The sequence below is a fragment of the Vicugna pacos genome, chromosome 8 (genome assembly GCF_048564905.1).
Source record: "Vicugna pacos chromosome 8, VicPac4, whole genome shotgun sequence".
NCBI lineage: Eukaryota > Metazoa > Chordata > Mammalia > Artiodactyla > Camelidae > Vicugna > Vicugna pacos.
The window spans coordinates 70827644-70850260 of record NC_132994.1 but is presented as its reverse complement, the minus strand read 5'-3'; the positions used below and the strand labels follow the sequence as shown (position 1 = coordinate 70850260).

Here is a 22617-nt window from a genome sequence, read left to right as displayed (position 1 = left end):
TATTGATTACATATTGAAATGGTATTTTAGACAGATTACATAAAATATATTGTTAAAATTTCACCTGTTTCCTTTTATTTTATACTGTAGCTACTAGAATTTTAAATTACACATATGGTTCATATTTCTCTTACAGTGCTGATCTAAAATACAATAATACCTTTTTTTTTAAAGCAGTGTTGATCTCTTAAACAAGTATTTCATACTAGAAGAAAATGTCAATTAACATTACAGATTCTGACTCCTCTAAGGTGATTTCGGTCTTGGAAATAAAGTACATAATTATGCTTTTTAAAAGGCATAATTAAGGTAAAAGAAAAATTTTAGGCTTAGGAGACAAGAAAGAGCACTCTGGTCATGTTCAAATAATTCCCTATTTAGCCACCATTCCCATCTGCAGAAAATTTCCTGAAGAGGGGAAAAAGTAAAATCTAAAATTGTGAAAATGTCAAGTGAATGGAAAGACAATAATAGATGGTTTTTATACTTCTGGTTTTAAACTCTGTATGAATAAAATCAACTTCCCAAGCCCTAAACATTAACTTACAGTATCTTATAAACAAAGCCATTAAACATTTACTTCTGCTACCAAGGAGTTTACAAAATAAACCTGACTGACAACAATGTTATTTCCAAAGTTATTTATTTTTCTATTTTAAGGCTCTGATTAACAAACTTTTCCTTAAAATTCTAAAAATTTAAGAAGGAAAGAATGAGAAGAACAGAGCTAAGATAGACAAAACTGGGCTTTGCTTTAAACACTGTTATAGGGATTATATACAGGGAGGAGAAGGAGGGTTGGACATGAGCTTGAACAGGATATTTCAGGGTAACGAAAGGTCCCTGGGACAGACAATTTCCTGTGTTTTAGTAGAAGAAATCTAACTAGGCCAAGTGGAAAAAACAACAAATGTCAGTAAGAATTCCATAAAACAGCAACAAAGAAGGAGAGAAACTAAATGCAGGTTGCCAGAAGGTATGACAAAAACACAGAGCAGTACAGTCTTGAGCAAAACGCATAGGCGTGCTGGATTTCAGAGGCTGGAGTCAAGCATGTGGGCGGAGCCAATGAGAAACAGCAAACTGAGGCACAGCACAGGTTCCTGGGCCCTCTTTCCTCATCCTGTACCCTCCCCACCTATCCCAGACCATATCCCAGAGAGATGACTTCAGTTAACACTAGACAAAACCTCCTATTAGAATATGATACCCACTGCCCAGTGCACTACAAATCCATTTCTATGGTATGTTAACAGCCCCCTGTTGAGGGATCGGCCGAGGCTCCAGGCATTCCCAGGACCACGAGTCAAGTGCCCTGGGCTTGGAGAGAAGCAGGCAGCACGAATGAGTGTGCTTATGACAGTCAAGAATGTTTTGTAGATAAGGAACCAACACAGATGAGGTGCCCAACGTCCCAGAAATCCCAAACCTATAATGAAACTAGTGGCACTAGCCCAGCCTCCCTCCCAGCTGGGACACCTCCCATCCTGCTCCTAACCCCTCACCTGCCTCCCACTTCACATTGCATCCCCATATTTTGCAATCATGAGGCTAACACAAGCAATCTCAGCTAAGAGGCCATGGCTCCACTGTTCCGTTCTAGGAAATACAGGTGGGTAAACCCCAAAGATGACAGTTTGATAATAATCAAACAAGAACTAATGCTTAATGAGCTCTTCTATGTGCACTGTCTGTGAGTCACATCTGACGGTCACCACAACCACTTTAGTGGCAGGTGTTATGTTCCCTTAGAAATAACACAATCACAGCACAGAGAAGATAGTACTTGTCCTAAATTACACAGGAAGGGGCTCAATTCAACCCCAAGCTGTCTGGCTCAAGAAGCTATAGGTCCACTTTGTAATAAATCATGAATACAGATGCTATAGTTAAAGAAATACTTCTCTGCCCAGGACTTCAGTAATCATCTCATTCACTCTCATTTTGACATGATGAAGCTTGAAGCTACTTCCCTAGGAGGATATTACCAAAAAAATTATTGCCTTGTACCCACAGGGATTCTCTCTAGCAAGAATAACACCAAAAAGATAATGTTTTCCATGCGTCTAAATTACTTTCAGACATAATCACTTATTCCTATCACGAGGAAAAAAATACAGACAAACCAAATTGCTAAAGGAAGGAAATGAACAATGCCACTATTTTGACAAATTCTATTGTCTTAATAAAATATAATTCTATTACATTCTGGTTTTTTGTTTAGGGAAAATAAATCTACATTTAATGCCATTAAGAATCTTTTAAAATATCTTAACAGGAGATTTCTGATTTAAGATGTCAAAAGAAAGATGATCCTAACCCTTCTCCTAGAAATCACCTCAAAACAAGGAGCATGAAAACAGACAAAAGCCACCTTCAAGGGTGCCCAGACCACAGGGCGTGAAGACAGAAAATGGATAAAGGAGTGTGCTCGCTGGCTTTGGAGAAAAGAGGGGTGCTGCAGAGAGGTGCCTGGGAGAGGGAGCCTGGAAAGGCTCAGGGATGAGGGTCCAGGTCCTGTGAGGGGTAGGCTGAGCTGAAACCAGAGGGCCAGGGTGAAAAGCCACGTGCAGAGCAGGTTAGCCCAGGTACCCATGCAGCCAGGCAAAGCTCCCCACCTCAGGCCATCGGAGATGTAACCAGGCAGTTTTCATCCACAGCATCAGATGCTGACGGCTTACTTCCCTGGCAAAGCGAACCACAAAAGTCAGTCGTGGGGACACTGGGCACAGAGAAGACAATAACGAGGACGGAAAACTGGAGTGATTTTCCGAGAGGTTGAGAGTGTGGAGTCTGAGACGTTCCTGACTCCGTCTCAGCTCTGTCAGTTAACACAGATGTTATCTTAAGAAACCTCCTTAATGTCTCTGCACCTCATCTATAAGATGATGATAGAATAGGTTCGAAGTCCCACACTGGATGCCAGGAGTGAACGAGTTAAAGATTTTAGAACAGTACTCAGCACAAGGCAAGCACCCCTCCTCCTGCCCCTCCTACCACCACGACCACTCCCCCAGCACACGCACCCACACACACCCTTAGCTTATTCTGCCCATTTTTTGGATTGGGTTGTTTGTTTTTTTATTATTAAGTTGTATGAGCTATTTATATATCCTGGAAATTAAGCCCTTGTCAGTCTCATCTTTTGCAAATATTTTCTCCCATTCCGTAGGTTGTCTCTTTGTTTTACTTAGTTTCCTTTGCTGTGCGAAAGCTTGTAAGTTTAATTAAGTCCCATTTGTTTATTTTTGCTTTTATTTCTACTGCCTGGGTAGACTGTCCTAGGAGAACACTGCTAAGATTTATGTCAGATAACATGCTGCCTATGCTTTCTTCTAAGAGGTTTACGGTGTCTTTTCTTAAGTCAAAAGATCTGTGAGGAGGCTTGTACAGCATGGTGGTGACGGAGAGAAGGCACGTTTCAGAAGACAGTGGGAGGCCCTGCCAACACCTGGATTTGGGAACAAGGAAAGGGCAGGGGGATTTCTGCACTGTAAGCGTGACTCACTGGCTGGTTGTGGGGCCATCTACTGAGACGGAGAAGACAGTGAAACAGGTTTGGTGGCTGAAGGGGCAGTTGGAAAACAAGTGCTCTCTTAGATGACCTACAGCTTGAGAAGCCTGGTGATTGATGTCCAATTTTGTGCCTCATACATCAAGTCGAGGAATGGAGTCTGGAACTAGAAGGAGATGTCAGGTGGAAGATCTAAATTTGGGCGTCATCAGCCCCCAGGTGGATTTACAGCCAGCTTGGAGAGACCATCTAGTAAGGGATACATGCCTGGGGCCTCCCCAACATTTAAAGATGAGGTGAAGATCGGCAGAGCCAGCAAAGAAGGCTGCAAAGTAGAGGCCAGAAAGGTTAAGGGGAAAACCAGGAGAGCGTGGTGTCATGGAAAGCAAGAGAAAATAACATTTCAACGCCACTAATGCTACCAAGACACCAAATGCCAGAAAGTGACCTCCAGGTTTAGCAATGTGAGGTCACTGGCAACGTGACCATTTCAGCAGAGTGGTGGGGAAAGGAGCCCCACTGAAGTGAGCTAACAAGTTTAAAGGAAATTTAAATAAACAAATGGCATTTTAAATAGCAGGAGGTAAGGAAATTAAGACCACAAGAATAGACAATCTTCAGGCAAGTTTTACCAGCCCGCACAAGTAGATAACTACAGTAAAGCATCACCATGTAAGCAGACGTCTGCCCAGTTTACAGCAGGGGCAGGCCCGTGGTGGGGAGTGGGGAGTGTGGTGGTCAGGGATCAGCAGGAGAAGGAGTAACCAGATCCAAAACTCCAGGTGAGACCAGCCCTATAGCGATGTGTCCCTGTAATGAAACTAATCCCATCAAACACAAATAAGGGCCCGTCTGCTCTTGAGTGAAGAAAGTCTTGCTAAACGAAGAACCAGTGCTCACCGCGACTAACCTGCATGACATGAGTAACATCTGTAAGAAACTGTTTTCTAGAAAAAAAAAATTCCCAAGTTTTTCAGCTGTGAAATCTGCAGACTACTAGATCTGACATCTGCAGTTTGGGTGTCCCAAGGCCAGAAATAGAGCCAGAATCTTGCAACAATTCTTGCCTAGAGTTTTCAGCGTGTGTCAGGGTCGAGGCAAGGGGATTTCGTTCCTTGTGGTGGAAGGGCAGTGAAGATAAGGTAACTAAAGCAACGGACAGGGCTGAGTTAAATGCCATTCTTCCTGGAAATGAAAAAAGATAAAACTCTTCAGAGATTGCTTTTCACAATTCCCTTCAAGGAAGATATGGGTTCATAATCATTTATTCAAAATCCTTGGGACAAGGTAAGTTCTGAAATTCAGAATTTTTGAAATTTTAGTTCTGAAAACAGCAGAGTCTGGGCAGGAACCACAATCAAACACATAGATTTCTGCAGCTAAAGTGACAGGATGATGACAATAAATAGCCTCACATCAGTTCAGGTCTTGCCATTAAATTAGTTATGCAAAAACTTTCCATGTTCAGAGCCCTTAGATTTCACAACTGTGGACAAGGAAGGGACAGAGGACTTACACATAACACAAGTTTCAAGAAAATAAAGATACACTGAAGGAGAATGGCAGAGCCCTGGGTTCAAATTCCAGTCGTCCTCCATACAAGCTGTAGGAACCTAGGCAAGCTGTTTAATGTCCATAAGCCTTAGCTTTCTGACCTGTAAAATGGAAATAATGATATTCACCCCTTAGTCTGCTATGAAAACCACATGAGACAATTAGATGGGAAGGTTGAAAGGTAACTGGCATGATGCCTGGCACTTGGCAGTAGGATGACTAACCACCCCAGTCTGTCTGGGAGCCTTCCAGTTTTGGCACTGACAGTCCCACAGGCTGGGAAACCAGGATGGCTGGTCACCCTACTTGGCAGGGGCTCAGTAAATAAGAACTATTCTAATATTAAGAATAGAAATTAAAGGTAAAAAAAATACAAAATGGAAAACTCACATGAAATAGTTTAAACAGTGAAACATCCATGCCACTGGGAATTATAATCGCCCCTTCTGTGGTAGGCAGAATTCTGTAACAGCACCCCCTGATGTGGTCCCCTCCCGTGGAGTGTGGGCGGGTCTGGCCTTTTTCAGAGATGGAAAGTCACAGAGATTCAAAGTTACAGCAGATGCCCTCCTGCTGGCCTTTAAGAAGCCAGGCCTTCAAACTGCCATGTTGTGGAGACGGCCACATGGCAGGGTACAGCAGGCAGCCTCTAGGAGCTGAGGGCCTCAGTCCTACAGCTGCAAGGAACTGATTTCTGCCAACAATCTGAACAAGTCTGCAGGAATACCCCAAGCCTAAGATGAGCGCACAGTCCCTGCTGGCACCATGCTTCCCAGCCTTGTGAGACCCCACACAGAGGACCCAGTTACACCAAGCCAGGACTTCAGATCTATAGAACTGTGAGATAAATGGGTGCTGTGAACCACTAAGTCCATGGTAATTTATTACTCAGCTTAGAAAAATATGTCTCTTAAGAGAGCATCCACACAGGGAACTATATTCAATATCTTATAATAACCTATAATGGAAAAGAATCTGAAAAAGAATATATATAAATACATATATGATATGTATAATCACTTTGCTGTACACCTGAAACTAACACAACATTGTAAATCAACCATACTTCAATAAAAAAATTTAAAAACAGAGCATCCAGTTCAAAATTACAGATACATATTGATGTGTGTGTGTGTGTGTGTGTGTGTATTCAGGATGGAAGTATTTATAAACCGTTAATTCCTAGCATAGAACTATTTTTTTTTATATGAAAACTTCAAATCCAAAAGAAGTTTCTTACCCAACTGAACTTTTCATACATTGATGGCAGGGGTATAAAATGGCACAAAAAAATCACTTTGGAAAACTGTCTGACAATTCCTACCAAACCTACACGCATGCCAGCTCTACAACTGGACGCCCCGTCCTGAGTGCGCAGACCCACGAGAAGACATGCACATGGGTGTCCAGAGCAGGTGTCACCAAAACAGCAGAAACTGGAAACAACCCAACAGCCCACCAACAGAAGAGTGGGAAAACCGCGGTGTCCTGCTTCAGTGGAAACCGAGCATCAATTAAAAGGAGCAAACTAGCAGCACATACAACAGGGAGAAATCTCACAGATAACAACTCTGAGTGAAAGAAGCCAGACAGACAGAGGATAAAACGAGCAATTCCACTTGCATAAAGTTCAAGCACAGGCACAACTCATCTGTGGTGACAGACAGACGCCAGAGTCTGGGCCACCTCTCAGTGAGGTGCAGGGCCGGGGGTCAGGGGTAGCAGATACCTGTGAGGGGTTCTGGAAATGCTCCACATTCTCACCTGCTTGGTGGTTACTTACGTGAGTGGCTGTGTATGTAGTGATCACTGAGACGCAGGCTTAAGGTGAATGCACTTTAGCATATGCCACCCTTCAGAAACACTCTTCTCCTTCACAACAACTATTAAAAAACCATCCTATGACAGTTTAAGGTGGACTTCTCAAAAGAAATAAGTGAACAGTGAAGCATGAACACCATTAACAAGCTATCCAGGCACACCTCTTCTTTTAAACACACTGCTCACTATATATCTGGGTTGAATGAATTTCAAAGATAACAACCATGTTTATGTTTCAGAAGCCCAGAGGAATCTATATGCATGTATACATAGCATAATATCCTCAATATAATATACCCAATAGATGTGAAAAACCATGGCACTTGTTCAATTAATTACTTCTTTCACCTATGCCCAATTAATTCCTTGGTTTACCTCCAAGTACAAGAAATACAAGCTAGGTGTTAAACCATCACCGAGCATACACACGTGAACCGTGCGCGGCAGGAACGGCACCCCTTTCATGATTCACTCTGCCCGCCCGACACTGGGGCAGCATCTCTGCCACTGAGGTGGGGCGACCATAAAGGCTCAGAGGCAGGACGGGGAGGTTAGGATCGTCTCATTTAACCTCACACCTGGTCAAAAAGCAGCCCAGGTGTCCCTGCCACCCAGCGCTGGGAACGGAGCACGAGGGATGCTGGAGAGTTGACACACTTGGAGGGGGACACAGGCCATTGGGAGGACACACTCGGAGAGGGACACAGGCCACCAGGAACTGAGTCTCCCGCTGGAACACAGGAGACAGAGTTCACTGGGCAGCAAATCTGAGAAACTGAAGCAAAGTAAGTTCTGAGTCCATGTGGGGGAAGAGGGGGTCAAAAATGAGCAGACAAAAAGTGAAACAGGACCCCAGCTCACCTCGCTATTGTGGCCGCGCAGGTTGAAGTTTATTCTCTGCGGAGTGTTCCTGTCCCGGCGGCAGTGGCTGGCGGTGAAAGTCACCCCCACGACGCCCCGCCCGTTGCCCGTGGCCAGCCAGCCCTCCTCGTAGTAGCGCCGCCTGCACACCGGCTTCTCCTTCTCACTCTTGGGGACACGCCCCTTCCAGGACAGGCAGAGGATGTTGGAGTCGCTGCAGAGGACAGGCCCATGTTCCACCGCTGCATACATACTTTTTTTTGAAGAACCGTTTGACTTAAAAAGTAACGCTGAAGGCCGAAAAATGTAAACCAATTCCTTTCATTGATTTGTTTGTTTTATTTCTGTGGTTGGCTTGTGTTGGTTTCCCTGACCCCCTTTAATAAGACTGACCTGGTTCTATTTGGAAGGTCAGTATTTTATAAAGATCCACCAAATGCATAGTGAAAAAATTCCTCTATAAAAGATGATGGCAGTCGGCTAAGAAAAGACAATACTTAAAAAAAAGTGGGGTCCATTTTTATTTTCAAGTCCTCAGAGGAAGAGCGGGCTGACCCTTTGGAGAAAGAGCATTGTTAACAAGTGGTGATAAAGAAACTGAGTGTTCTTCTTTTTACTCAACTTGGTTATTCGCATTCAGCCTGAGATTCCAGTTTAGTGAAATGTGATTCCAGAGACAAAAGGGTTGCAAATACATAGATTTCAAGTAACTTAAGGCTTTAAGAATCCCTCGAGCTGGAATTTTCTCTTCAAAAGTTCAGATGCAGAGACAGAACACAGGGAATCACCTTCCTTCTGAAGCCACCCTCTGGCTTGTTTTCTCAACTAGACAAATTTCTGCTGCTAAAGCTGAAAAAGATTGCATAAAGGGGAAAAAAGGCACACAAACTGTGCAAAACAGACCAGAGTTTGTGCAGACAGCAGTCCAAATTTTGGCAGAAAAAAGACTCTTTCCCTGCTGTTCAGAACCAGAAACCTCCAACTTCAGAACCCAGCCTGGCTCCCCAGCAGGTGGCTGTGTCCCCAGGGAGGCCCTCTCTGCAGGCTGACCCACCCCGCAGTGCCATAGAGGCCAGGGAGAAAGCCCCTTCCCTCAGCAGAGTCACAAGGTTCTAAAGCTCTTGCAGGAGTCTGAGTGTCTGCCTCCAGGGAATCCTAAATCTTCTTGCCGACACGCAGGAGCCAAGCTGAGCTGCAGAATGTCGCCTCCTTCCGCCCTTCCCTAGTCACTTCTCCCCTTTCTGCTTCTAAAGATTACAAACTTTTCCATCTTGAAGAACAAGAACTAATCTCAGAATTAAGTCCATCAAGTAATCCTCCTCTTACATGCAAATCTTCTTGGACTCAACAGGGAAGAGAATCCCTTAAAGCAAAAACGTGGGCGAGAGATGGGCTCTTCCCCAGTTTCTCCCTAAAGGCTGAGCACGTTTGGCTGATGGGCGCTTTCCTGTTAACCTCAGAGACTGTCTCCAAACGTCATGTGTACAGTCCAAGGAAAGAAGCTTTACTCGGATGCTCCTTGACAATTATTTTGCAATTATCAGTTTCAATTGCTACCTTAAGTTATTATCCTATAGATACGGGAAAGGAAAGGGGAAATAATAAATTAAAATTTCTCAAAAACCAAAAAAGGCAAAGGAATTAGTTCATTTTTCAAATCTGTCTCATCATACCCTAACTTGCTTTCCTCCAGTCATAACCACACAGTAGGAGTTACTTTTCAGTCCAGAATTTGAACATCTGTCCAGATCACCAAACCCACTGAAAAATAAAGTGCAAAAAACACTGCACGCTCCCACCTGTGATGCTTGAAATCACACGTCTCCCTCAGTTTCCTCCTCACTTAATTCCTTCTCTACACTGAAGAGGTATTTTTGAGGCTTGATCTGTGCAAGTTTTTTTTTCTTCTTTTTGCAAACTTTCTTTACCCGTGAAGACCATATGGAAAACTGGCCATCAATGATGTATTTCTCTCCCCGGGCTCCCAAGCCCAGTGGTGTCAAGTTGCTCCATCTGATTCTTAAATGAATTTTCATCAGTTGTAAAACTCTTCAAGTATGCACAAGAATGAGTCTGTCTTCTCGTGTAAATGTGTACGTATAGAAAGGTTTTAAACATACATAGACATACACTCTTCAATTGGTGCACAAAATGTCTGTTTTCCCAGTCATTTCAGGAACCATGGGATTAATCACAGCTTGAAGGCCCTGGAGTCTTACAAATCTGTAAAACAAAACAGGATATAAAGAAAAAAACTTTAAAATATTGAAGAATAAAGGTTCTAATACACCTTTATTCATAAACATACGAACCTAATAATTGAAATCAGAGACCCACCTGGACTTAAATACATCAAATGGAGCCACTGATTGGTAAAATTTAAATAGTAGAAGGGTACTCCTCGCCAACTTACAGACAACGTGCAACATAAGGGGCTGAATGCCACGCACCACTCAGTAAGTCTGCCGGCAGCTTGGCACACTGAATGAAATAACACCATGTTGTCCTTTCTAAGACTGTGAGCCCTGAAGGTGCTCCTTTACCCTCCAGATGTGATCATCCTAAGTTAAGCAGGCATCCTCAGAAAGGAGACGGAAGAGGCTCAAGCAAGTTATTTGAATTGATGTTTTTACTATCGGTAAAAGATACTCCCTGAAGACACAAAGCAGCAAGGATTTTAAAGCTCTCCATCCCAGGCTGCTGGCAGGTCACAGAGCAGGGCACAGCTATCTTCTCGGCCTTTAAGTCTATTGGCAATAAAGAGGATAGAGAATCTCTGCTCTCTTCCTTCCTACTGTTTTCAGTCCAGGCCCACATCACATCCACAAAAACACTGGGTGACTTGATCCCTAACTTCCCGACACCATCCCACCTTCCAGAGGACCCTCAAAATGACATTTCTAAAATGCAAGGCTGCTTGAAGAACCTGGACTGTTCTCATCCTACCCAGGCAGTCCCCTAGAGAGCTGCCTGAAACAGATAGCCGAGCCCCGCCCCCAAATACCTGACACTGAAAGTCTAGGGCTGGGCCCAGGAATCTGCATTTCTATCCAGTTCCCAAGAGATGCCAACGCTGCTAGTCTGGGACCAGCTTTGAGAACCACTGCCTATGAGATCAAGTCCCAGCAAGACCCTTCACAATCTGACTTCAATTTGTCCTCTTGTGACACAGCCTCCACATCCAGCCTGTGTTGCCACCGTCACCATCTGGCCACTCCCTGTCCCCAAATACCGTGTTCTCCCTCTCCTTCACACATCTCCACACCTGCTGCTCCTTTACCAGGCCAGGCCCAACACTTCCTTTAAAACCCACCTACAGCAGCACCCCTCCTGTGAAGCTGCCCAGAGACCCTGTACTAACCCGGGTACCAGTGTTCATCACACTGCATCCTAACACTCTTCTCTGCGCTCCTCTAGGCCGGGGGCCTGTTATTCTTATCCCTGGCACAGAGTTTAGCACAAACGATTAAAAACCCAATAAAAGTTTGTAGGGAGGAGGCAGGCGGGGCAAGGCAGCAGTTACGCATAATTTCCCTGAGATCCCAATTCAAACAAGTCACAGTATATATACTTCAAATGTGTCTAAAATCAAAACAAATTCTCTCAGGAAGCACTTGCACCTGGGAAAAAAGGGAAAAAAGTAAAAACAAACGCTATAAAATTCAAATTAATGCTATGCTCTTCCTCTTAAAATTCTAATGCCACTAATACTACTTTAGTCTCTACCCTGGCTTGGGGACAGTGCCACAGAGGGGAAATACAGAAGCAACCTCTCACGACCCACCAATATATACACAGGGTTTAAACTATTTAAGAGCATAATCCACAATTACGAAAGCATCCACACTAACCATGACAATGGAAACAGTTCCCTGACACCCTCCCAGAGGGATCCAAAACATCAAAATTATTTTCAACACAATTCTAAGGCATTATTTCCCTTCTTCACTGTGTTGACAATTGTATCAATGGTGCAAAAGCAACAGTGGGTCAAACTGCCAGCTCTGTGACATGAATCAAGGCCCTGGCACCAGCCCGTACCAGTACTCAACAGATTTTTTTTTAAATGCTAACTTCACTTAAGAATGTTCTTAGTTGGACTCAACACTTGATTCCTACAGACGCTTCTCTTTGGGACGGTATCTCTCTGCTACTTGACTGCTTACAGACCAAGATGCCAAAAACAAACTTAAAGAAGATATCCAAAAGAAACTGATATAGTGTTGTAAATCAACTATACTTCAATAAAAAAGTAATAAAAGAAGTGTTCTTTATGCCACAGTAAAAATTATTAATTTCATTAAATCTCATCCCTTGAGTACATGGCTGTTTAACATTCTGTGTTTCAAACAGTAAGTACACATGCAGCATTTCTGCTGACCACTGCACTACAGTAATCCTAAGAAAAAGTATTGTGTTATAGTTTAAGTTGCAGGCTGAGAAAATTGCTTTTTTTTTTTTCATGAAATGCCATATTTACTGGAAAGAATGAATGACAAATTATGGTCATTCAGCCTTGGGTCTTTGGCAGACAGTTTCTCGAACATGAGCAAAGTGAGCTGTCACTTTAAAGAAAACAACCGATGGTATTTGTTGCTGATAATAAAAGTAGAGCTTTCAAGTTAAAATCAGAACTGTGGGAAAGCCAGCACCTATCACTACAAGCCTGATAGCCCCCAAGGGTTAAAGACATTCTGCATGTGACTGAAAGGGATATTAATACATGTGAATTATTAATATTCTATTTCATATTTCACAGTATGTCAATATTTGGAAGATTCACATAATTTGTCGAACCAATTATTTTTCAAGTGACTAACATATGATGATACAAATTATACTTGACAGAGCCATTCAATGTACAAGAAAGACAAATGATTTTAATATAACCAAGTATGAAAAATTCACTCATACATTTAAAATTCCACACACTGCTACTAACCTTTAAGAAACTACCACTTCTTGGGTTTTGGTATGGTATCAAAGAAAGATATACATGACTATCTGAAAAGACTATTAAAATACTCCTCTTCCAACTACACAGCTGTGTGAGGTCAGATTTTCTTCATACATTTCAACAAAAACAGTGTATTTCAACAGACTGGATGCAGAAGCAGACATGAGAATTCAGTTATTTTTCGTAAAGTCAGATATTAAAGATATTTTGCCTAAATGTAAAATAATGACATTCTTCTTGATAAAGTTTTCAGTTAGAAAATAGTTATTTTTCATTAAAAAAAAGTTTATAATATTTAGTAGGTCTATTATTTTTAAATAAATTAGTAATTTTTTAAAGTCTCAGTTTTAATTTCTAACATGGTAGATATCAATAGCTAACACTCACATAAACAATAGCTCTTTGGAAGTCTTCAATCATTTTTGAGAATATAAAGTGGCCCTAAAACAAAAAAGGTTGAAAATCATTGATATATATGCTAACTCTCTAAAATGTAAGCCTTAAGTAACTACTAAACAGAAGTATGTAGGATAAATTTCCATAATAAAAACACAGACAAAAGTGTTTCATTTTATTATATATGCTGCTATGGTTTTCACTCAAACTTTTAAAACTGCAAAGCACCAAACATGCTAGACAAATAAGGCAAATATTTTAAGGAAAAATGACGAGCTACGTTATTATATCTCAAATGGATAATGGATACACAAACAACAACAAAAAAACCACAACCACAGTCTCCTAGTCACTGAAAGGCTGGAGCCTATCTTAATGCTACCATTAACAGAAATGGGAACTGTCGGACACTTCCCTTCTTTCTGTCTTACTTTCTCATGGGAAAATAAGGATGTAACTGATTTGTTTCTGAGGGAAGCTGACTGTCAAAGAAACACTAGTTAAGGGGTTTGGCATAAAATGACTAAAAAGTAACTGTTCAAATGAAAGCAGGGACTCAAACAGATATACGTACACCCATGTTCAAAGCAGCACTATTCACAATAGTCAAAAGGTGGAAGCAACCCAACTGTCCTCAGACAGATGAATGGATAAACGTATTGTATATACATACAATAGTATTACTCAGCCTTAAAAAGAAATAAAATTCTGACCGACACGTGTACAACACGGGTGAACCTTGAAGACATGCTAAGTGAAATAAACCAGATACACAAGGACAAATACATTTAAGTATGACTCTAGTTATATGAAGCATCTAGAACAGTCGGCTTCGTAGAGAGAGAGAATAGAACGGTGGCTGCGAGGGGCTGAGGGTAGGGAGATGGGACGCTTACTATCTAAGGGTACAGGGTTTCAGTTTGGGATGATGAAAAACTTTTGGAGATGGATAGTGGTAATGACTGCAAAATAATGTGAACATACTTATATTAAAGCCACTGAATACACTTAAAACGATAAAAATGATAAATTTTGTTATGTACATTTTAAATCAGGGGAGAAAAGTCTTTCAATAACAGATTGAAAGTAAATACTCAATTTGGCATTATGATGCTTTTTACTCTAAAAATGTAATACAGGCCCACGAGCCATCCCTGGAAACTCATTAGAAATAAACACTAACCTCTGAATTCCGGCCCAAACTTGCTTCTGTTAACTGCAGCTCATTTTTAGACTGTTTCTATAGTAAACCACTGAAAAGTCCATTCCTGCTTTTAGAAGATTACAATCTTACAGCAAATAATACATGTGCTGGATTGAATTAACAACCTGAATAGTGGTCTAGGAGTCAATACACTTATAAGATGTATTTACTCAGTTTTGACAGAAATACACTCACTAAAAGTTTTAAGAATGCAACGACTCTGGAAAACAGTTGGTATTAGCTAGTACTATTGAAGTCTGGAAAATCACAATACAGTATCAAAAATGCTATTTCAGTCCTCGAGCTAAGAAAGTGTCTACAAAGAAAATATGTATTAACAATGACAAATGGAGATAAGAGAAAAATTCAGAATAAAATTCTATTTCTAAAGGATAAAAATTTAAGACAGTTAAACAGAAGACTAAGATGAGAAGTAAAAAGTAGACTAAGGAAAAAAATGTACAGATGTCAGATGAAAGCAAACCAGGAGGAAAAACAAAGTAGAAATTTTTGAAGAAAATATTCCAAACATTCTACAGTTTAAGCTTTTGATTATAGACTTGTTTCGGAGTTGGAGAGAAGAAAAAGAAAAACGAGTTTTCCTGATTGGCGATGTAAATCAGACACACCCCAATGTCTGCTCCCGGGATGGTGAGTCCACAGCCTGGGCTGTCTGTAGTCTTGCTTCAGCTCCAGGGTGGCGCAGAGGGAGGGTGGCCCTCTCAGTACCCAGGCCGCTCTGCTGCCCCTTTTCCACACGTGGCAACAGATCATAAACTTTATTTACATTTCTTTTTAACTAAAGTGACTACAATGACCTGCCTCTAATTACAGTTACTCCTTTCCCTGGGGAATTTTCCACACCCCACAAATATCAAGGGAACCCAAGGCAATTCTAACTGGTTCCTAATTAGCTTCAATAGCCGCCTAGAGGCTCAAATGTGCCTTCCAAGACTGCCTTTAAAGGTAGGGATACTCTCAGATCGACCTTTTACAGGATCATGCTTACTGAAGTCAGGCAGACAGAGAAAGGCAGATACTGTAAGTTATCACTTATATGTGGAATCTAAAAACTAAAATGAATGAATGTATGCAACAAAACAGAAGCAGACTCATGAACATAGAGAACAAACCAGTGGTTACCATGGGGAGAGGTAAAGGGTGGCAAGATGGGCGAGAGGATTAAGAGGTATAAACTACTGTGTATAAAGCAGATAAGCCATAAGGATATATTGTACAGCACAGGGAACTATAACCATTATTCTATAATAACTTTAAATGGAATATAATCTATCAAAATAATGAATCACTATGAGGTACATCTGAAACTAACATAATATTGCACAACAACTATACTTCATTTTAAAAAAAGAAATCAAAATCAAACAGCCTGGGGCAGGGGTAAGCTAGGGATATTCTCAGCAATCACTTGTCACATGGCTACTACCTACATATGTAAGGGAACAACCACATACCTGAAAAACTTACACCACCACTGCAAAGACAGTGGAGTTTAATCAACGATCTGATATATTTTACTGTGTTATTCTCTAGCTCTGAATTCTCAAAACACACTAGTGGGATGACAACTAAAGACATGTATGCATGTTTACGCCCAGGCGTATTCAAAACGTGCAATCTTACTACAACTGTGTGTTCGTGTCACATCATTTTTCCGTTGACTGTAAAGTTCAGAGATGCATTCCACAGAAAAGTTCTGTCTTACTAAGAACAGCACCAGCTCCTTCACATGTACACGCACAGGGAAGCACCACAGACTCACGTGGCAAGGGTCTTGTCTGCTGGCGGCAGAGCCATTTTCTGGTGTAGCCCATCCTACCTCCTAAACCACAAACACCTGAACTCCAATTTTATCTCACCTGCAGAGCTCACCAGAGTCACATTTAATGAAGTGTTCAATAAGGTATCAAACATGGTTCAGAGCCCCAGAGGGTCTTCTAAGGAAAAGGGAAACAAATGCTGACTGAATGAGATTCTCCTCACAAACTTGGGGTTAACACCAACCATTCAGATCTGGGTCTTCTGAAAGCCGAAGGCCGACTGCAGCCCATGCGAGCGAAGAATTCAGGGAGGGGGCTGCGGTCCGCTGCTGTGTTCAGAGAACAGCAGAGAGGTACGTTTTCAGGGAAGGCTACTCCCTATTTGTTCTCTGTGATTTCAGCAGCTAGTCCTAAGGACATGAACAGCTAATTATCTGTGCAGAGAGGAGGGCATGGAGGCTGCAAGACAAACAGACTGATCGCAAGATTAAAAGAGACCAGGAGCTAGATACTGCTCAGAATGCATCTACACCTGCAAATCACATGGTAAAAAATACTGCGGTACCAGATACAGGAGTCACCGGTATCAGCAGTCATGCGCTTTAACTAAAAAGGGAGAGCACTTCATTTACCAGGTGACAAGGACCGAAAGAAATGATAATTCCTAGTGTCATGCAGGGTGCAGAGAAACGTGAGAGCAATGTGGTGATATAATTCAAAAGACTTAAAATATTGCAAACTGTCTGATCCAGCAATTCTACTTCTGGAAATGTATCATAAGGAAATAATCTCGGATTGTGCAAAGATTTAGCTATATATAAGAGATTCCACCATAGCACTTTTATAAGGAAAAAATCTGAAATAACCTTTACATCCAAAATCGCATGTTAGTTCAGTAAATGTTGGTACAAATGTAAAGCAGAATCCTATACAACCACTAGGAATTTATCTTTTAGAAGACTAGGGAGTGACATGGGAACGTGTTCTCAGTAACTGAAGTAAAATGTGAAATTACAGGTTATACTTCCAGAATGTTCTGAAGGGCCTGCCCACTACCATATAACTGGATCTTGAGTAAATTACAATTAACATAATTTGTGCTGGTCTTGCAGGAAGTGTGAGAAGTCTCCGAGGGAGGCACATACACACAAAAGAACACAGGAGAAAGCCGGAGTTACTGGCAAATGCAGGTGGACGATACACATTTGTCCAGAATTATCTGGAAAAAGAAACAGGGTGCCTAACTGTCCCAGTTTCCCCAGAACTGTGTCTGTTTTAGCAATGAAAGTGCCAAACTTCCCAGGAAACCCCTCACTACTGAACAAACCAGACAGCTGGTCATAATACCAGATACTCAAACTTTGGTCCAACCTCAGAGTGGAGAGATTGAACCGAAATCACACACATTCAGCAGGGCCCACAAAGGAGGCTGAGGTTGTCCCAAATTTCCAGCACCCCAGGTGGCCAGGTTGGAGCAAATGCAAACCTTGTCTGCATGAAAACATCTCCAACTTACCCAGGGAAACCTGAACTGTGAGTGATGAGTTGTCGGAGGCTCAGTGTGGGCAAGTCTGAGAGGCAAAAGCCTCAGGGGGACCCAGCCATCGGGGCCCCTAGATTTTGGTGAGTTTTACCTCCAGGAGCTCAGCAGGTCCTCACAGTAAATATCAGAGAAAAATTCCCTTGATTCTGGCAGGGGAATGGGAAAAGAAATCATTCTAAAATACACCAGGGCATTCTGCTTCTTAACAAGGTCTGTCCTCAGGAAAACCTATTAACCAATCAGAATTTGATCAGAGGCCAAAGGACCTGGGAAGAGAGAAACACCCACTGTAGCCACTCTGGCCAACCTGTCCCACCTGAGAAGGGGTAGGGGAAATGTCACAGAAAAATACGTGATGACAGTCCAGAGGCAAAGGCCCACCACAAGACTGAAAGCCAGAGTTCTGGGGGTGTCAGCTACGGCATGGTGATTATGCCAAACGACACTCTATTATATACTTGACAGCTGCTAAGGGAGTAAATCTTAAACATTCTTACCGCAAAAAGTAAATGCTAATTATGAGAGGTGACAGAGGTGTTAAGTAACCCTACTGTTACTGTGGTAGTCATTTTGCAATATGTAAGTGTATCAAATCATTGCTGAACACCTTGAACCTACACAATGTCATATGTCAATTATATTTCAATAGTGTTAGAAGAAAAAGTAAATTCAGAAAAAAGGCGGGGAGAAGGGGCCCAGGGACACTTTTGGAAGCAATGGCAATGCTCCATATTTTGATATGGTGATGGTCACACAACTGCTTACATTTCTCAGAATGCATAGAACTGTCCACCAAAAGGGGTGAATTTACTGCATGTAAATCATATCTTAATTTTTAAAAATAGTGTCTGGTGCATAATAAATGCTATACAGTGTTAGTGATTATTATTAATGCTGTTGTTGTTGTTATGTACCAGGCACTAAGTTGGGTGCTAAAAAGACAGTGATAAGCAAATAGAGATATGGTCCTACCTTCAAGGAGCCTACAGTCTAGTGGTGAAGATAAGGTATTCATCAAATGATTAAGGTGATGACAAAGGCCACAAAGGAGGAAGAGGAGATGTTAAATCCATGATGAACGGACAGTGGAGGCAAAGGGAGGATTCCAAGCAAACGAGAGAGTGTGCACTAAGACCACGGCAGAAGAAAGCACAGTGTTTTGGAGAAATTCAAGAGAACACTAGGATGAGAACTGCTCACACACAAAACCACGAGATATCACCTCACACTCATCAGAATGAGTGGTATAAAAAAATGTTGGCAAGGATGTGAAGAAATTGGAATCCTTATGTACTGTGTTGACAGGACTGCAAAATGGTATAGCTGCTATGGAAAACAGTAAGTTTCCTTAAAAAAATAAAAATACAACCACCATATGATCTAGCAACTCCACTTCTGGACATATCACCAAAAGAACTGAAAGCAGGATTTTTTTTTAATTGAAGTATAGTCAGTTTACTGTGTTAATTTCTTGTTTACAGCATAAAGTTTCAGTCATACATATATATTTTCATATTTTTTCATTACAGGTTACTACAAGGTATTGAACATAGTTCCCTGTGCTATGCAGTATAAATCTGCTGTTTATCTATTTTATAATACAGTAGTTAGTATCTGCAAATCGTGAACTCCCTGTTTATCCCTTCCCACCCTCTTCCCGCACTAGTAACCATAAGTTTGTTTTCTATGTCTGTGAGTTTGTTTCTGTTTTGTTCATTTGTGTCTCTTTTTTAGATTCCACATGTAATTGATATCATATGGTATTTTTCTTTCTCTTTCTGGCTTACTTCACTTAGAATGACAATCTCCAGATCCATCCATGTTGCAGCAAATTGCATTATTTTATTCTTTTTTATGGCTGAGTAGTATTCCACTGTATAAATATACCACAGCTTCTTTATCCAATCTTGTCAATGGACATTTAGGTTGTTTCCATGTCTTGGCTATTGTAAATAATGCTGAACATTGGGGTGCATGAATCTTTTCGAATTAGTGTTCCCTCTGGATATATTCCCAGGAGTGGCATTAGTGGATCACAGGGCAAGTCTACTTCTAGTTTTTTAAGGAATCTCCACACTGTTTTCCATAATAGCTGCACCAAACTACACTTCCACCAACAGTGTAGGAAGGTTCCCTTTTCTCCACACCCTCTCCAGCATTTATTATTTGTGGACTTTTTAACGAAGGCCATTCTGGCTGGTGTGAGGTGATACTTTACTGTAGTTTTGATGTGCATTTCCCCGATAATTAGTGATACTGAACACTTTTTCATATGCCTATTGGCTATTTGTATGTCTTCACTGGAGAATTGCTTGTTTAGGTCTTCTGCCCATTTTTGGATTGGATTGTTTGGTTTTTTTATTATTAAGTTGTATGGCTTGTTCATATATTCTGGAGATTAAGCTCTTGTCAGTCACATAATTTGTAAATATGTTCTCCCATTCCACAGGTTGTCTTTTTGTTTATAGTCACCTTTGCTATGCAAAAGATTACAAGTTTAATTATGCCCCATTTGTTTATTTTTGCTTTAATTTTTATTGCCTGGGTAGACTTCCCTAGGAGAACATTGCTAAGATTTATGTCAGATAATGTTTTGCCTATGTTTTCTTCTAAGAGATTTATAGTGTTTTGTCTTATGTTTTAGTTTTTGTTTTTAACCCATTTTGAGTTTATTCTTGTGTATGGTGTGAGAGAGTGTTCTAACTTCACTGATTTACATGCAGCTGTCCAGTTTTCCCAACACCACTTGCTGAAGAGACTGTCTTTTCTCCACTGTATATTCTTGCCTCCTTTGTTGAAGATTAACTGACCGTAAGTATGTGGGTTTATTTCTGGGCTCTCTATTCTACTCCATTGACCCATATGTCTATGTTTTTATGCCAATATCACACTGTTTGCATTACTGTAGCTTTGGTAGAATTGTCTGAAGTCTGGGAGGATTATTCCTCCAGCTTCATTCTTTTTCTTCAGTATTGCATTGACAATTCTGGGTCTGAAAGCAGGATCTTGAAGAGATATCTGCACACACCCATGTTCACAGCAACATTTACAGCCAAGAGGTGGAAGCAAAGCAAGTAGCCGTCATCAGATGAATAAATATACAGAAGGTGGTACACACATACAAAAGCATATTATTTGGCCTCAAAAAAGGAAGGAAATTCTGACACACACTGCAGTATGGATGAACCCTGAGAACATTACACTAAGTGAAATAAGCCAGTCATGAAAAGACAAATACTGTGTGATTCCCTGTATATGCGATATCTGTACTAGTCAGAAAATCACAGAAATGGAAACTGGAATGGTGACTGCCAGGAGCTGGGGAAGAGAGGGATGGGGGTCATGTCTAACAGGTACAGAGGTTCCATTTTGCAAGATGAAGTAGTTTTGGCGATTGGTCACACAACAGTGTGAATATAGTTAACATTACAGAACTGTACACTTAGAGATAGTTAAAATGGTAAGATTCATGTCATGCATTTTTCACAATTAAAAAAAAAACAGAATGAAAGAACATATGGGCGATGTAAGTAGAGAGATGGAAATTCTAAGAAAGAACCAAAAGGAAACACTAGAGATCAAAAACACTGTAACAAAAATGAAGCATAGCTTTGATGGATTTCTTAGGAGACTGGACATGGCTGAAGACAGAACCTCTGACCTTGAGGATACTCAGTAAAAAAACCTCTGAGACTGAAAAGAAACAAAAAAGATTGGAAAACAAAATATCCAAGAACTGTGGGACAACTACCGAAGTGCAACTTACACGTAACAGGAATAGTAGAAGGAGAAGAAAGAGAAAAAGTAAAAAACAGAAATATCTGAAACATTAATGACTGATTTCCCTCAAATTAATGTCAGACACCAAAGTACACATGCAGGAAGCTCAGAGAACACCAAGCAGGATAAATTTCAAAAACAAAAAACAGACACACACACACACACACACACACACATACACACACACACACACACACACACACACACACCCCCAGGCATCATTTTCAAACTACAGAAAATTAAATACAAAGAAAAAATCCTGAAAGAAGCCAGAGGGGAAAAACACCTTAAATACAGGTGAGTAAAGATTAAGAATTACGCCTGACTTTTCATCAGAAACTATATAAGCAAGAAGAGAATGGAGTGAAATGTTTTAACTGTTGAGGAAAAAAACCACCAACCTAGAATTCTGTACCGTGTAAAAAAATTAAATAAATAAAAAAGACAAATAAAAACTTTCCCAAACAAAAATTTTAAAAATTTGCTGACAGCAAACATACCTCAAAAGAAATGTTAAAAGAAGTTCTTTAGAGAAAGAAAACAATACAATTCAAAACGCAGATCTACAAGGAGAAAGAGCATTAAAGAAGGAAAAAATGGAAGTAAAATAAAAACTGTTTTCTTATTCTTAACTGATCGAACAGGTAACAGTTTGTTCAAAATATTAATACCAAGGATGTAATCAATCCTGTATACGTGTGTTGTGTGAGTGTGTGTGTACACACTCATATACATGCAGGCTTATGTATGCTTTTTATAAGTGAAATGAATGACAGCAATAATATAAGGGATATATGAGAGGAATTAGGATTGTTTTGTTATTATAAGGTACTTATATTATCTGTGAAGCAGTACATTATTTTAAAGTGGATTTAGGTTAGTCCTAAACATACATGGCAAACTCTAGGGCAACCACTAAAAAAAGTAATAAAAGAAGTATACTTGATAGGCTAAGAGGGGAGAGAAAGTGGAATCATATAAAATGCATGATTAAAACCACAGAAGGCACAAAAAGAGTGGAAGGCAAAAAAACAGGATCAAACAACATGGGCAACAAATAGAAAACTATAATAAATACGGCAGATTTTAACCCGACAATATCAACTAACTAACTACTGTGACTCTATCAACGGTCTAAAAGCACCAATTAAAAGACAGAGATTGTCAGGTGGATCAAACAAGACCCAAGTACATGATGTCTACAAG

At 40.8% G+C, this 22617-nt stretch overlaps 1 protein-coding gene across 2 annotated transcripts in view; it reads right to left on the bottom strand.

Moving 5' to 3' along the window:
- TULP4 (TUB like protein 4) overlaps positions 1-22617 on the bottom strand; it is a 206916-nt gene that overhangs the window by 144760 nt on the left and 39539 nt on the right. For both annotated transcript variants that reach the window (XM_072966122.1, XM_072966123.1), the window contains exon 2: positions 7751-9973. In XM_072966122.1, coding sequence (XP_072822223.1) covers positions 7751-8002 — 252 coding nt within the window. In that variant the 5' untranslated portion in view covers positions 8003-9973. The remainder of the gene's footprint in view (positions 1-7750; positions 9974-22617) is intronic.